This window comes from Lissotriton helveticus, chromosome 5_1 (genome assembly GCF_964261635.1).
Source record: "Lissotriton helveticus chromosome 5_1, aLisHel1.1, whole genome shotgun sequence".
NCBI lineage: Eukaryota > Metazoa > Chordata > Amphibia > Caudata > Salamandridae > Lissotriton > Lissotriton helveticus.
Window position 1 is genome coordinate 1,927,294,047 of NC_136065.1, and position 17,601 is coordinate 1,927,311,647.

General features: G+C 50.2%; 1 protein-coding gene across 4 annotated transcripts in view; it reads right to left on the reverse strand.

Moving 5' to 3' along the window:
- The window catches only part of IGF2BP1 (insulin like growth factor 2 mRNA binding protein 1), a 1,614,238-nt gene that overhangs the window by 58,394 nt on the left and 1,538,243 nt on the right, over positions 1 to 17,601 (reverse strand). For all 4 annotated transcript variants that reach the window (XM_078645534.1, XM_078645532.1, XM_078645535.1 and 1 more), the window contains one exon: positions 8,298 to 8,372. In XM_078645534.1, the coding sequence (XP_078501660.1) occupies positions 8,298 to 8,372 (75 nt within the window). The remainder of the gene's footprint in view (positions 1 to 8,297; positions 8,373 to 17,601) is intronic.

Sequence of the window (17,601 nt, forward strand, 5' to 3'; positions counted from 1 at the left end):
CAGCTTGTTTGTGGCAGAATTGTATTGCTTATGCGATCCATCGTGCAATTGTCCCCTTAGTAACTGCTTTTTCCATGAAACTGCCAGCAAATGACAAAAATTTTTTTGTTTTTCTGTGATCCTTAGTTCTCTCTATGTAGTGCATGACTGCACGTCTGGCGTCCAGTGCCCTTTCTGCGTTTGCCGTTGGTTTCTGGAAGAAACTAGGTATTTGAATAGTTTTGTTGATGTGGAACTTAGACATCACCTTTGGCATAAAGTGTGGGCCCGTTCTCATCACCACCCTATCGTTGTGAATTTGTATGTAGGGTTCTTGTAGCGTTAACGCCTGCAGCTCGCTCACCCTGCGCAGCGAGGGGATTGCCACCAGGAAAGGGGTTTTCAAAGTTAGCATTTGTAGGGAGGCCTTCTGTATCGGTTCAAAGGGCGCCTTCATGAGTTCAGTCAGTACTAGATTGAGGTTCCACGCTGGTGCTGGTAACCTCTTTGGCGGTGCGATCCTCTTTGCACCTTCCAAGAATCTTTTGACATTTTGTAAAGAAGCTTTTGCCTGTCTTTCCTCTAGTGTAAGTGATTATGGCTGCCAGGTGTACCCTTAGCGAGGATGAGCTCAGTTTAGCCTCAAGCAGGTGCGTGAGGTATTTAAGCACTGTTGAGTCTCTTGTCATCTTGTTGTGCAGTTTTTCCTTTCTGCACCATAGTGTGAACCTCCTCCATTTGGCCATGTAGCACTTCCGCCTGCTAGGTCTTCTTGCCTCTCGAAGTACCTTCAGGGTGCTCAGGTAATTTAAGGTGTGCGAACTCTCTGTCCTCAGGAGCCAGGCTGAGGCTTTCCGGCTCTGGATGCAACACCTCTCCGTTTTGCATGGAAAGTAGGTCTTTCCTTCTCCCAAATCTGTGTGGTGCACTCTGTCTCATCTCCATAATCTGCAAGTACCAGGTCTGTCTGGACCACTGTGGTGCGACCAGTATCAGGGTCATGTTGCTCGTTCTGCACTTGCTGAGTACCTTGTGTATCAGGGGGATCGGCGAAAAAGCGTAAGCAAATGTCTTTGACCAGCTTATCCATAGGGGATTCCCCAGTGACCCTTCCCCTGGTTGCCTGGATGAGAAGTGCTGGCATTTTGCATTCTGGCGTGTTGCAAACAGTCCTATCGATGGTGTACCCCACCTGTTGAACAGTCTGTCTCTTGGGCATTGAGCTCCCATTTGTGGGAAGCCGATGTCTGTCTGCTGAGCCAGTCCGCTTCCACATTGTCCTTCCCTGATGAATTGCCAGTAGATCTATTTTTATGGGATGGCCTATCTCCGTATTTCCTGCGCTAGTTCTGACAGCGGGGCTGATTGTGTTCCCCTCTGCTTGTTTATGTAGAACATCGCTGTTGTGTTGACTGTCTGGATCAACACTGGCTGTACAGCTTCGTCTGGAATGTCTTTAGTGCGAGGAAACCGGTCTTTAGTTCCAGGTAATTGATGTGTTTGACTGCATCCGCTGGTGTCCACAGACACTTGAGTTTTTTCATGTGTGCTCCCCATCCCTTCTGGGATGAGTCTGTGGTGATGGTCACAGTTGGTGTTGGTGGTGTTAGAGGCTTCCCTTTTGTTATGTTTCCTTTGTTCCACCATGATATCTCCTCGTGCACTGCGTACGTTACAACCACTAGACCTTCCCAACAACCTGTAGCTTGTGACCGTTGGTCCTGTAGCCACTCCTGGAGTGGTCTTATGTGGAGTCGTACATTCGAAACTATGTGTATGCATGAGGCCATCATGCCCATCATCTTGCTCACCGTCCTCACTGTCAAAGCTCTCCCCTTCTGGTAGAGGCGCGCCTCCTTCAACAGTGCCAGTGTTATCTTCTCACTGGGGAACACCTTCTCCTGTACGGTGTTGATCTGCGCGCCCAGGAAAAGGTCAACTTGTTCTGGATTCATTGAGGATTTTCCCCAGTGGATGGAGAAACCCAGGGCCATCAGTGTGTCTGTCACTCGCTGTGCGTGCCGTTTGCATGTCTTGTATGACCTTGTCTTTATTAGCCAGTCGTCCAGGTAAGGGTATACGTGGATCCCTTCCCTCCTTAAGTGTGCTGCGACTACTGCGAGGCACTTTGTGAATACCCTGGGGGCTGATTTCAGTCCGAATGCCAGTGCCGTGAATGGATAATGATCTGTGTTGATGACAAATCTTAGCAGATGTTTGTGCCGCCTGTTCATTGGGATGTGCAGGTAGGCATCTTTGAGGTTTATGGTGACCATGAAGTCCCCGCCTTGTATCTGTGGAAGGACCTCTTGCAGGGACGTCATTTTGAATGTTTGGGTTTTTATGTATTTGTTGAGGAACCTTAGGTCCAGGATGGGTCTCATTGTTTCATCTACCTTTGGTACCAGAAAGTACGTACATCCCCTTGTCCCTCTCTATGGGAGGTACAGGCTCGATAGCCTTCTGCAGGAGTTCTTGTGCTTCCCTTTGAATTAGCTCTAGTTCCTTCTTTGCTAGTACTCTTCTTTTCGGTTTTTTGTTCGGTGGTGTTCTTTCCAACTCTATGCAGTATCCGTACTGTATGGTATTGAGAATCCATCTGTCGTTATTTTCTTCCACTCCTGGAAGAAAAGGTTGTTTTCCTCCCACCGGTGTTACGAGCTATTGGATGTTTAGTCCGAGCAACTCCTCTTTGTTGTATCTGTGCTCCACCCCTAGAGTTTTTGAAAGGGTGTGCACTAGTAGAGTCACTTGGAGGTGGGTTGTTGGCCACCTCTTCTGTGTTTTCCACATCCATTCGCCCTCCCGCGAAAGGACTGGCCCCTCTGTTGGTATTGCCAGTGTTTTTGCTGGCCTTGTTGCGTCCGGGTGTCGCCCTGGTGGGACTGGTGGAAAGTCTGGTGCGACGTTCCCAGCTAGTTTCTCCCTCTCCCGTTTGGTCTCCGTGACTGGGTTCCTCTTTGTTCCTCTGAATTGCAAGGACTCCATGGATCTTGCGGTGTCGTTGCCCTTTTTCAGCTGGGTGAGCTTTTCGTCCGCTGGTGCTCCGAACAGTGTCTCACCGTTGAACGGGGTGTTCAGGATGTTGTGTTGCACCTCTGGTTTAAAGCCTAATATTCTGAGCCAGGCTTTTCTCCTTTCCGTGATGCCCAGCATCATAAGTCTGCTGGATGCGTCTGCACCGTCCAGTGCTGTTTTTAGGCAAGAATTTGCCACGTTCTTCCCCTCCTCTACCAGGTGCGTAGCTCTTTGCTGGTATTCTTGTGGGAGGTGTTTGACTAACTGGCCCAGTTCGTAGAGGATCTGGTATTGGTGCCTGTTCAGCAGGGCGTTGGAATGAGCCATGCGCCAGTGCGTTGCGGCATTCCTCTCGATCTTTCTCCCTGTCAGGTCCATCCTTCTGTTCTCCTTGTCTGGAGGTGGGCCTCAAGTTGTCTGGACATTGGCCCTTTTACTTGCTGTTGCCGCAATGATGAGTCTGCAGTGACCGATCCCTGGATGTAGGGTGGGTCCTTGGAGGAGTGCTTGTACTTCTCCGTCCTGGCTGTGCCGGGTTTACAAGTCGCAGGCTCTTTGAAGGCCTCTCTACCTTGTCCTTTGATGATTTCGAGCATTGGCAGGTACTGGCTCCTAGTTTGTATTGGGAGCAGTGTTTCCACGAGGAAATTCGCCTTCGGCTGTTCCTCCTCGAGTTTTACTCTGAACGCTGTTGCTGCGTTCTTGATGACTTCATTGTAAAGTCCAATGTCGTCAGGCGGTGAGGGTCTCGCAGGATATGTGTCCACTCCCTCTTCTGGACTCTCGGTTTCGAGGTCCTGCCACTCTACGTCCGAGTATGTCGAGCCCTGCAATGTCCTCTGGTCGTCATCTGCCTCCTCCTCGTAGTAGGGGGGTCTCTTCTTCCCGATATTGCAGATCTTCCTGGCTTTCCGACGGTCCTTCGACCTCGAACTCTTCTTCCTCGATGAACTCTACCACCGGTGGCTTTGGCTTCAGCGGAATTGTATGCGCTTTTATCCTTTCGAAATCTTTTTCGCTGCAGGATGTTCTCCATCTCTGCCACGAGTCTGCTTCTTTCGTTCCATCTCGGCAGCCTGTTTGGCGTCGAGTGGTTGTGTCGGTCTCTGTCGGGCAAGATGGCGTCGAGACGGGTTTCAGCGTCGAGACGGGTTTCAGCGTCGAGACGGGTCTTGTGTCCTTGATCGACGTTGAAGAGGTCTTCGGCGTCAAGCGTTCCCTTTCGTGGACGCTTTCCGACGACCATGGCTGGTCGCCATCCTTCGGCGCCTGGGAGTCCTTCTGTGAGGATCCGCTGGCCCTGGATGTTGCTGTGGACGCCGGAGCTTTCGGGGTCTTGCCCTCGTTTTTCCGAGAGTCTTGGGCAGACTGTCGAGAATCTTTCGTGCCTTTTTGGGGCGTCGAGTCTCCTACCTTTTCTGGAGTCTTCGTATTATCGGTCTCTACGACCGTGTAGGCGTCGTCTTATTCGGCGATGTAATCCTCCTCGTCGGTCGAGAGTCCCAGGTCTCCAAGGGACGGTGGTTGGCCCTTGCCCTCCATGGCGAAGTTTGCTCTTCTTTGCCTCTCTCTCACTTGAAGGGTCTTCGGCGTAAAGGCAGAGCAGGCGTTGTAGTCCCTGCTTTTGTGGTCGACCGGCAGGCAGAGGTTGCAGACTGGGTGTTGGTCTTTCTGCGCGTACTTGTGGTGGCAGTTCCGGCAGAATTTGAATGGTGTGTTGTCCATCTCTTGTGTTCAGGGGGCCCCCTGATTGCACATTCTCTTCTGGACGTCGAAGTTCCTAGAAAATCCTCTTCCTTAGTCGTCCCCTTTGATGATAGAGTCTCACTTCGTCTTCTCAACTCTTTTCTTCCCAAAAACATGGCTTTTGGCTTCTCTTTTCTCCAAATCTCTGGAGCCCTCTCGGGAACGATCCAGACCCAACAGCGGAAAAAAGAATCTGAAGATGGCGCCCAAGGGTGGGAGCTTCCGCAGAAAGCATGCCGACATTACAGGAAGGAAACCAAAAGGTGGGACGCAGACACCCACCTGGGCTACGAAAAAAAACCCCAAAAAAACAAAGAAAAGACTACGATTCCGGACCCAACCACTAGACCGCGGAATAATGCACAGCATAGTGAATCCAGAAAGATTCACGCTGCAAAACATGTTTGAGTTAGCTTGGACTCACATGAGAATATGCGTCACATACCATTTTTATTGTGTTGCATTTAATTGAAAATCACTTTAACTTGATTTGCTGGAGACATTCACTCACTTAAACATGTTCTACAAATAAAGTCAAACAAAAAATAGCATATTTGAATTGATGCCAGCACACTGCTTGGCACATAATATACTCCTAAAAGATAGTAATAAGGTGATGAATCTCATAAGAATATGTAGCAACCAGGATTATCATATCCAAGGTAAGCAACTGTTTCCTTTAGCCCTAGGAACTCAAATGCTAAAGGACAGCAGACATCATGTATATTCCCCAGTAAACACCAATGTACCAGGACCTTAAAGAATAGGTCTCATATCCTCTCCACAAAATCGAGACAACCCTCCTTTTTCAGTTTCAAAAAGTAGCCCTAGGGCAGAGCTATGATGCATTCCTAAATGGTTGTGCTTCTATAGCATTCTACAAACAAACCATGGGGCTCACTAAATGCTGCACTCGACCCCTATAAATAGATAGAAATTTGCAGTGGTTGGTTAGACCTGGGAGACCCTGTGATGCTGACCGTCTGATCAGAGAACTGCTGACTTGAAGACCCTGTGTCTAAGATGGTGCCACACTTAACAAATCTATTGAGACTGGAAGGCTCCACCGGGACAGTTTTTTTCCCCAAATATTTATTAGGATTTTGTATTTCATTACATCGCGTGTGCCAATGAGACAATCTTTTCATCATGAACTTACATTAATATGTGTATTATCCATCGAGAGAATACTGGAAGAATAAAACACCAAAGGAAGAAAAAGATCTTACACATGTTCGAAGGAAGAAAAAGATCTTACACATGTTAGTCTCGTACATAAGTCATACTAGTCATTAAGAGTATCCCGTGCCCACCCTCTGATGTACCGATAGGGAATGCGCGAGCTCTTGGTTAAGTACAACCATGTAAATGTCCAGTATTTGTAAAGCGCAAACAATTACCCGAAGGTGTCAAGGCGCTGGGGGGCCTCGGGAAGATGAAGCGAGCTATGGCCTAGAGTCAAATGGTGCTGGGATGATCTGCTGCCGGCCCCGGGGATCGGACCGTGGGCCCCGGGGATCGAACCGTGAGCCCCAGGTTCCAGAGTCAGTCGCCCTGGCTGCTGCGCCACACCTCTTCCACTAATCAGTGAGTCTGAGGTCTTAGTGTGGAGTTCCCAAGTTTCCTTGTGGTGTCCTCTCGTTTGGCATTGGATTAGTGTGTTCCCGTTAACGTTGCATCGGTATCGGAACCTAGCTCCACCGGGATAGTTAATGCAGAATCACTGGAACACTCAGTGACTTATAACTTTTAGCAGCAATAGGAGCCCACCTGTGGATTCCAGGCAGCAAAGTGCCTAATCTCCTCAAGGCACCATGGGTGGTGCCAAACGCTAGATAAAGAGAAGTATGAAGGTGGTGCCATGTCGCCTGGAGGGGAGGTCACAGGTGAGGAGAGGACGAGCAGTATAATGCTGGTCAAAGGTGGCCAGATTAAAGCATATAATTTAGACTAGCAACAAGGAAAGCTCCTCTTTTTCCAGAGTGCCGCGAAACATGCAAATCTGCAGCAGGAAGAATATTTATACCCAGACCGCCTCACAGGTACCCTTTCCTCAAAGGTTTCCTGTTGAACACCTAAAGACTGTATCTGACCCACAAGACAGGTCATTGACTAGATAGATCCCATACCAACTAACTGGATTACTAACTGGATTAAAAACAAGACTCAAAATATGCCTCTAGCATTCATTGATGTGTGGCCGAATAAGGAATAGTTATTAAATTCTGTCTGTCGCTGTGGATACATTCGACAATGCTTTTGTGCAGCTAACTGTTTGGCAAACTTCGCAGTCTGAATTCGGCCCGCTTTGATCCTGCTTTTCGGCTGACTTTCCACCAGTTGTTGCCGACAGCAGTGGGGAGCAGCAAAGCTCTCACCGCAGGGATATCACCTGTTCTGGTGCAAACTGAAATTCGGCTACAAAACTAGCACAACTTCTTTTTTGGCCTCCTTTACTCAGACCTGCGTTACAATTTTACATTCTTTCTTCACTAGTCACTCGGTTTAAACAAGCGTGCGGTGGGAGTGCGTGAGGCAGAGAGGAGACGCCATGCGCGTGCACATCGCCTGTTCGAGTGCGCACATGGTTTGTCTCCCTTTACGCACCAAACTGACAATAGTCTCGCCAACAATTTAGCACATGCTCCACTTTTTATTATAGAGCACTCTGCCTTAGGGCCGATTGTTAGGCCTACTTTAAAGTTGACATATATATTAAAAGGGGAGTTTGGGGTTTTGCCATTACCTTATATTGCAAAGTCAAATTATCAGTTTAAGACTGCCCTCCCTGTTTGCAGTGGCAGACTGGGAGCCATAATTTACCCTGTCCCACACACTATGGCACAACAAAGGCTGTTGTCCCTGGGGGGGCATCAAGTTACAAATCCTGAGTACCTCTGGTACCATATACTAGGGACTGGCAAGTTAGGCTATGCCTATTGGGTACAAGACAATTAAATATGAACCATTTTAAGGGTCAGAACCCAAGCACCGGGTTCGCTTTAACAGTGCTCGGGCATTTGAGCCATTACACCAGGTACATAGTTGTCAAAATATGTCAAACACTGGGGGCAAACCAGCAAAAAGCCTGTTTCCTTACAGAGCAGAACAGGAGGTCAAGGAAATATCTTCATTGAGATTTATGTAATCTTAATTCTTGTTCCCTTTCTTTACCAAAAGGCACACAACCATCACCTGTTACACCTATATTACCCATATTACCTATTCAACTATACAGGGCAGAAACATTTTTATTAACAGTTGGCGACAAGTAGGTGGCAAGCCTTTCCTGTGGGTAGGCCAATGAGAACCAGTTGGGAAAATATTAATCAATACAAGCAATAGCATTGTTGCAAATGTATTGGGGACTACGACTGGTGGGCATAAAACAATCAGTCATGAGCCTTAAGGATCATTCAGAGGATCCAGAAAATAACTGGATATTTCTGTAGGCCAGGCTGCCTTTGCAAATCTTCAGTCCTAATTCAGCCTCCAATTCAATTCAAAGTCAGTTAGAATATCTAACACAAAAATGTTGGATTAAGAAAACGTACCTTAAACTGTGCTTCTGGCGGTCCAGTAATTATTACCATTCGTACTTTAGACTCTGGAGTCTCTGGTGGAGCAATCTGTAAAAAAAAAAAAAAAAACTTGGACAAGAGGTTTTACATGGTTCACTGCCTAACAAACTCAAGAATAAAAGGCAAAATGTATAACTATTTACACCTCAGAAGTAAACTGTATGGCAAGTACATAAATGATAATCACCAAGAGAGGATTGAATATGCTACTTACCAGTATGCATCTGTTCTTGGCATGTAGGGCTGCTAACATTCATATCTGTAGCATAGATCGCCACCTAGTGTTGGGTCCGGATGATTGCACATTGTTGTCCTGGAAGAGTCTTCGAAGTATCACGAGATAGGTGGCTCCTCCCCTGGACTACAGTGCGCATGGGCATCGACTCCATCCCCCAGATTGTTTTTAGCCATTGTGGCAAAGATGGAGTTTAACAGTGAAAGTGATGGCCATGCTAGAGATAAAATGTAAGAAAAGTCTGCAGGCGCTACGGGCGCCGGGGAGGAGGGCGGGCGATATGAATGTTAGCAGCCCTACATGCCAAGAAAAGATGCATACTGGTAAGTAGCATATTCAGTTCGAGGCATGTGGGCGGCTAAATTCATATCTGTAGCATAGAATACATAGCAGTCCCTCCATTAACGGCGGCCGCCCGTGCCAGCTGCAGAAGTCTGAAAAAGTGTTTTAAGAACAGCCTGTCCTACAGCTGCCTGCTGTTTGGAATGCACATCTACACAGTAATGTTTGGTAAACGTATGTGGTGTAGACCATGTGGCTGCCCTACAAATGTCTTCCAAAGGACAGTTACCCAGGAATGCCATGGAGGCCCCCAACTTGCGTGTGGAGTGTGCCCTGGGGGGGACCGTTAAAGTGCGCTTAGCCTTCGGATAGCAAATCTGAATACACTTAACGATCCACCTGGCTATTCCTGCTTTGGAAATGGGGTTGCCTTTGTGCTGGGCTGCGAAGGCAACAAAGAGTTGCTGTGTCTTTCTAAAAGGTTGTGTTCTGTCAATGTAGTACATAAGCGCTCTTTTGACATCAAGCGTATGGAGCATCCTTTCTGCTACCGTTTCTGGGTTGGGAAAGAATGCGGGCAGTTCGATAGTTTGATTGACATGAAACTGCGACACCACCTTAGGGAGAAATTTGGGGTTAGTGCTCAGCACCACCCTGTTTGAATGAATTTGTATAAATGGCTCTTGGATGGTGAGCGCCTGTAGCTCACTAACACGTGTTAGAGACGTTATGGCAATGAGAAAAGCCACTTTCCATGTGAGGAACTGAAGCTCACATGAATGCAGAGGTTCAAATGGGGGACCCATCAATCTGTTGAGCACCACATTGAGGTTCCACACAGGAGCTGGCGGGGTCCTGGGAGGGATGACCCGCTTCAGCCCTTCCAGGAATGCTTTAATGGCAGGCACCCTGAAGACAGAGAGATGCTGCCTGTTCTGGAGATAAGCCGCAATGGCGGATAAGTGTATCCTAATGGAAGCGTATGCTAGATTGCATTTGTAAAGATGCAACAGATAGCAGATGATATTAGGAATGGAGGCATCGAGCGGGTTGATAGCGTGCTCGGTACAGTAGATGACAAACCGCTTCCATTTTGCTGCATAGCAAGCTCTGGTAGTGGGCTTCCTTGCCTCCCGGATGATGTCCATGCATTCAGGGGGCAAATCAAGGTAGCCAAACTCTAAGACCTCAGGAGCCAGATCGCCAGATTGAGCTAATGCGGATCCGGGTGCTGAATGTCGCCACGGTTCTGCGTCAAGAGCCGGGGCGTGAGGTGCAGTCTTTGATGCGGTACCACGGAGAGTTTGAGGAAGGTGGTGTACCACGGTTGTCGCGCCCACGTTGGAGCAACTAGGATGAGCGTCAGCGAGTGTTGCTTGAGCTTTCTTGCCACCAGCGGAATGAGAGGCGCTGGGGGAAAAGCGTACGCAAATCTGCCTGACCAGTTCATCCATATCGCATTGCCCTGCGATAGTGGGTGAGGGAACCTGGCGGCAAAGCTTTGGCATTTTGCGTTTTCCTCCGTGGCAAACAGGTCTATCTCTGGATGACCCCACTGCTGGAAGTACGGGCGGAGTACTGATGGATGTAACTCCCACTCGTGCATCTGGTGGCTGTACCTGCTGAGCAGATCCGCCATCTGATTGTCCGTGCCCGGGAGGTGTTCCGCCATGAGGAAGATGTTCCTCTGAATGGCCCACTTCCACATGCTCTGAGCCAGATGAGACAACTGTGGAGAGTGCGTACCTCCCTGCTTTTGAATGTAGTACATGGCTGTCATGTTCTCAGTCCGGATCAACACGACTTTGTTGCACAGATGTACTTTGAAGGACTTGAGTGCCATGAAGATTGCCATCAGCTCCAAGTAGTTGATGTGCATCTTCCTTTGTTGCGTTGTCCATAGTCCCTGCACCGTATAGTGGAGCACATGAGCCCCCCATCCCAGGAGAGACGTGTCCGTTGTTAGTGTAATCTGTGGCACAGGCTCCAGGAACGGTCGGCCCTTGCAAAGGTTGTGTGGATTCCACCAATGCAGAGAGCTGTATGCCCGACCCGTCACCAACACTAGGTCGTTTAGTTGTCCTTGAGCCTGAGTCCACTGATGCGCTAAGCATTCTTGGAGCGGACACATATGGAGTCTCGCGTGCGGGACTATGAAGATGCAGGAGGCCATCATGCCTATCAACTGCATGAACACACTCGCTGGGAGTGAGTGTTGTGGTCTGAACTTTTGGATCAGCGCCTGGATGTTGTCGATCCTCGCTGGGTTTGGCTGAGCTGTGGCAGCCAGAGTATTGATAGTCACGCCTAAATACTGCCGCACATGGGCTGGCTGAAGGTGTGACTTCGGGTAGTTCAGTCTAAATCCTAGACTGTGAAGGAGGTGAATGGTGCGGGACATGTCTGCGGCACACTGCTGGGCTGACTTTGCCTGCACGAGCCCGTCGTCCAGATAAGGGTAGACATGTATACTCTGTCTTCGAAGGTGTGCCGCCACTGTCGCCAGACATTTTGTGAACACTCTAGGAGCAGTGGTCACTCCGAAGGGGAGCACCTTAAACTGGCAATGCCTGTTTTGGATGGTGAACCTGAGGTACTTTCTGTGGGAGGGGTGGAGTGGTATGTGAAAGTAAGCATCTTTGAGGTCCAAGGTTGCGAGGAAGTTTCCCTGTTGTAACAAGGGAAGAACCTGCTGCAGTGTCAACATGTGGAAGTGTTCTGAAAGAATGTACTGGTTTAAGGGGCGTAGGTCTAGAATCGGTCTGAGCGAGCCGTCCTTTTTTGGGATTAAGAAGTACAGGGAATAAGCCCCTGTGCCTTCCTCCTCCACCGGCACGAGCTCTATTGCGCCTTTTTGCAGCATCACTAGAACCTCCTGCTGCAATAAGTGCAAGTGCTCTGCTGTTATAGGACGGTGTTTTGGGGGCATGGGTGGTGGGGTGGATGTCAGTTCTAAACAATAGCCGAACTGGATAAGTTTCCTGACCCACCTGTCTGTGGTGATGGACTTCCAGACGGGCAGGAACTTTTGGAGTCTCCCCCCCCCCACCGACAGGTGTTGGATGGTCGGGGGGGGGCAGTGACAGGGAGTCACTGTTTGTTGGCGGCAGAGGAACGGGAACTGTTGTTGCCTCTGCCTCTACCCTTGGCACTGTTTCCTCTGTATCCACCTCTGCCCTGCTTGCTGTAGGAGGATTGCGCACCACTTTTATTATATGGCGTCTGCTGCGACATGTGCCCTCTGTTAACACCTCGATTGCCTGAGCGTCGAAAAGTGTTCCCTCTAAATTGTTGTGACTGGAGAGCTCCCATGGACTTGGCAGTCTCGGTATCTTTTTTGATCTTCTCTAGGGTGGTGTCCACCTCTGGGCCAAACAACCTGTCTGGATTAACGGGTTGGTTGAGGATAGTAGTTTATATCTCTGGCTTGAATCCCGAGATGCGGAGCCATGCCTGACGTCTCAGCATCACACTAGTGTTGATCGCTCTCGCTGCTGTGTCCGCAACATCTAGCGCACACTTTATAGCAGCGTTGGAGATGAGCTTCCCCTCCTGAATAAGCATTTCAGCTCCCTCTTTAAACTGGTCTGGGAGGTGTTGTAACAGCTGCTCTAGGGTGTCGTAGTGCGCCCTATCGTATCTGGCCAACAGAGCTTGCGTGTTTGAGATGCGCCATATGTTGGCCGCCTGAGCTGCTACCCGCTTCCCAGATGCCTCCAGCACTTTTGACTGTCTGGGGGAGGAGCTTCACCCGTCGTTTGGGAGTTTGCCCTCTTGCGGGCATTAGAGACCTCTAAAGAGTCAAAAGGCAACTGGCCCCGTATGTAAGTGGGGTCGCCAGGTGCCGGTCTGTATTTCTTCTCAATGCGTGGGTTTACCACCCGGGATCTTGTGGGTTCCTTGAAAATGTCTGCCGCATGCTTAAGGACCCCTTTCAACATTGGGAGAGTCTTGACAGTTTTTTCAGCAGTAGAGAAAGTGTCAAAAAGGAAGTCCACTTCCACGGGGCCAGCATGCATCTCCACCTTATGGTTTGTAGCTGCCCTTTCGATTAAGGCATTAAATGCCGCAGAGTCCTCAGTGGGGGACGGCTTTACGTTATAGACCTGTGGATCCTGGACCGTCTGCTGGTCCCCTTGATCACCAGTATCCATCCATGATTCCTGCTGCTCATCAGGCTCTGTATGAGCAGGGAAGTTGTACTCCTCATCTTGGTCCCCTCCATCCCCATCTGAGTATGTGGGTGAAGGTGTTGCACTCCGCCTATGCTGAGGAAGAATCTGCTCCACCCGAACTGGGGTGTCTGCTGCAGGCTTTTTACGTTTCAGAGGAATGGTAAAGGACTGCAAAGGTTGTGAAGTAATCTTCCTCTTGCATAGCGTGAGTTTGCCGGTGTCGGTATCGATGAAATGCTCCGACCGTTCTTCAACCAAAGGTTGTCGAGGACCCACAGTCCCAGCCGGTGGAGTGGACGTCGACACGGTGTCCTTGGGCACCGACCGCGGTGCAAAGGCCTTCGGTGCCACCTTAGGTGGCAACATGTAGACGAGCGGTGCCGATGTGGTCTTCGGTGCGTCTGTTAGCTTTGGTGCGGAAGGAGTCTTCGGTTCCGATGCCGAAGCCTTGTCCTTAAGGCGCTTGAGGGAGTCCGAGACCTGCTTCGTAAAGGAAGCGGACGGTTTCGTCGATCCGACTGATGTCCGTGGTCCGCCCCCTGGGGAAGACCCGAGCGTGGCTGACTTGTGTTTGTCCGGTCGAGGAGCACTCGTGACTGGTGCGCTTCGATCACTGTCCACTACCGTAGACGGCCTTCACCGACTTCGCGTCAACGGGCCCCTTGGTCTTTGGCGCGACAGACTTTCCCGATGCAGGCTCGGCAGTCTTCTTGGGCATCGGCTTGTCTCCCTTGGTAGACTCCGACCCGATGGGCTTCTTAGAGCTTGGCTCCTTAACCACCTTCAGCACCTTAGCCTGGTCGGCAGCTTGCGCCTGTTTGGGGGCCCCCGAAGACGACGGCGTCGGCACCGGAGCGGACGTCTTCGGTTTCGATGGCGTGTCGGCCATCTTGGTTTTCACCGGTACCGAGGGTTTCGGTTTCGTTTTCAGTAATGGCGGTTCCGCGGAGGTGTCCGTAGCCGAGCAGGAAGGCGGGGCCGTGGATCGAGGTGTAAGGTCGTGGGTAAGGCCGCGTGGCGATCCCGTGACCTGAGCCTTTGTAAGAGTACGAACGGGGCATAGCTCTTCCTCCGAGCTATCTTCCATGGCCCCATATGCTTAGTCGTCGTCCCCTACCTTCGACGATTTCTACAATGTCGGGACTGTGGTCGTCAGCTCCGTCTTCGGACTCGACCTCCACCGGGGTTGGGGAAATCTGCAGGTGACGCACTTGCTCGTCTTCCGCGGGGTCGTCAAAGATGTCCACCGGTGCTGGAGCCGATCGCTGGGCCTCAAGGCGCGCCACGCGCCGAAGCTTGATCGTCTTTTTCGATCGAAATCTGGAACAGGCCATACAGTTGGCCTCGTCGTGGTCCGGCGACAGGCACTTGTTGCACACAGGATGGACGTCGATGTGTGGGTACTTGGATCCACACACGGGACATTTCTTGAATGGACTTCGCTCCATGCCGTCGAAGTCTTGCTGCGTCAACTAGGCCGCGATCACCGAAGTCTCACGACCCCCCGGATATCTGACTCTACGAGCTGGAAGATAGACGGGACCGAACGCGAACAATACCGACGGTGCCAATAAGGCCTTTTGGCCTTGAAAAAGTACTTTTACGATTCCGAACAGGAGACGTCAAAATCACATCCGAACCCAATGGCGGAAAAAAACAATCTGGGGATGGAGTCGATGCCCATGCGCACTGTAGTCCAGGGGAGGAGCCACTTATCTCGTGATACTTCGAAGACTCTTCCAGGACAACAATGTGCAATCATCCGGACCCAACACTAGGCGGCGATCTATGCTACAGATATGAATTTAGCAGCCCACATGCCTCCAACATTACTTTCTTCCTGCAAAGATGTGGTGTACTGAATACATTTACAGCCAAATAGTAAATTCTTTATCTGTACCTCTTGGATTATCTCAATTTTAGCCATACTAAGGGAAGAAAGAACCAACACGGTGCTCCCTATTAAGTCTCAATAAGTCTTTTGGGAATAGACAGAAATGTTGGTATGGGTTATAAAATCAAGAAGTGTGATAGCACATACAGGGACACTGCATATATGTTTTTTTAACTTTGGTTTAGTAATTCCTATTTATACATTTTTCCCCATTTTCTGCCACCTTCACCACTTGCCCCCTCAAAAAAAGCAAAAGCATAGCCTCATATGGGCAACATACTTTAGTTCTGAAATGTCACCTTGAGAGGGGGCGACGTTTAGAGTACTCCTTGGCTTTGTGGCATTAAACGTCATGAAAATCCCCCCGTTACCTGGGGAAAAACAGTAAGGAAAAGAAGGAATATGCTACTTACCAGTATGCATCGGTTCTTGGCATGTAGGGCTGCTGACATTCATATCTGTGCATAGATCTCCGCCTAGTGTTGGGTCCGGATGATTGCACATTGTTGCCCTGGAAGAGTATTCGAAGTTTCACGATAGGTGACTCCTCCCCTGGACTACAGTGCGCATGGGCATCCTCTCCATCTTCAGATTGTTTTTCGCCATTGTGGCAGACATGCCAAGAACAGATGCATACTGGTTGTGAGAAGTTGGCCTGATATATAATGTTCACTATTCTAGTGAGCACTTTGTATCAGTCCAAACAACCCTTATTGATGATTGGTTGTAAGTCAACCTTATAGACCAGCTATCCTAGTAGCATGGATACGAGCAGTCTAAGGCTAAGACTCTAGAGGGCGTGTTAAGCCAGCTGTTTTACCATCACATTACCCCTTGAACACCAAGTGAAAGGACACCACACAAGTTATCAAAAATAAAGTATATTTATTTATAACAGGACTACCCTGGCTCTTTATGAGACAGGGAGCTAAGCACACAACAAAACTCTTAAAGAATTACTGAAAGTCGCAAAATTTACACAAATGCCCGAGGGGCACGAAAAACCATATACACAAGAAGTGGAATGCGAAGTTACTAGCAGGTAAGTAATACTTTTCTAGACTGTAGAAACGCTAGGCCTACAATGCTGAACCCTTGGATTAGAAGCAGGAGGCCTAGGGTCACCGTGTGCAGAGTGGGAACTCTCACGCGTAATGCGGGAACAAGTCTATGGATACTAGCAATCACAAAGTTACTGTTCTCGGGCGAACCCGACTAGGTGGGTCGAAAACGAGTGGATCCGAACACTTAGGGTGTTGGACTATGCTGGAGCACCGGAGTACTCAGTTTACCTAGCCCAGGGGCTGCGGCTGCATAGGGTTCAAGTTGCGTCGGAAACCCTCGTTGAAGAACCAGGAGCCTGAAGAAAGTTGCTGGCAGGCGGCCAGTGAAGAAGTTCGTGGTGATCCAAGCCTGGATCAGGGAAGAAGAAGACCTGTAAGCAGAGGGGACCAAGTTCTGAATCACTAGCCAGTGATTTAGGTGGGCACCAGGATGGCACCGGACGAAGTCACCTCGACCAGGTGAGTGGGCGCTGCTGGGCTCTGCAGTCTCTCGGACCAGGAGGCGTTGTCGGCGACCAGGATGGAGGTGCGAGCTGTCCCACGAAGGTATCTGCTGTCGACGTCGCTGGACCCAGGATTGGGGCAACAAGTCTTGGCAAATGCAAGCCCACGCGGTGGACTTAAAATGGAGTCTGGAGTGGACCAGGATGGTCCAGGGTGCTCCTCTTTTGGAGGGGAGCAAGGGCTAGTCTGGAGCAACCAGATCAGCGGTGGTTGTCGTCGTGAAGCGTCGTAAGAGGGCCACTAGCCAACGGGCAAGTGACCTGGACAACGCGGTGAGCAGCAAAGAGCAGAAGGGCCCCACGCAGATCCCGTGTATGCAGGGGGGCTGAACTTCGGTGCTGGAGCTGCTCAGGGTCGGGGCTTCTCTTACCCCAAAGCACTCAGTCGAGGGTCACTCGGTGGTCGTGCTGGACAAGCGTCGTGTAGTCTTCAAAGATGGCCGGTCCCTCGAGGTCTCGTCACACCCACAGATCACAGCTGGGCTGATGATGCAGGTTGAGGTCAGAGGTGCCAGGGAAGCCGGTTCTCGTCGTGCTGGGCAGTCTTGATCCGGAGGAGAGACTTACAGCAGACCGCGATGCTTGGTTGGTGCCTGCTGCTGCTGCAGGGTGACTACTCCTTAGTCACAAGGGAGAAATCTTGAGAAGAGTCTTGAGGTCCTTTCGTGGAAAGTTGGTTCAGGATTCAAAGATGATCTAATTTGGAAGGGGGCCTGCTCCTACCTTTATCCTGCAAAAGGGGGCTGGCACACGACTAAGTCCTGCCCTATGGGTGGGACTAGGAGGGGGTGGTTACACCCCTCTCCTTTGGCGGGCTTTCCCCAGATCAGGGGCTGGAGTGCCCCTGGAACTGGTTCAAGCCGGCCTATGCACAGTGAGCACCGGGGTGCCACTTGCAGTCACCTTCCTCTAAAGCCCTGCCTACCTAGGATACACAAAATCCTGTCTGGGACGGTGCTGGCACCGCCCCTGGCAGGAAACCCTTTGTCCTTGCCTCCTGTGCTGGGAGGACTCCCAGCAGCAGGAGGGCAGACTTGTGTCTCGGTGGCAGCATCCATCTTGTGGAGCTGAGGCTATGTCTGACTTTAACCGGGGTTACAGGTTACATACATGTCGTGTCCCTC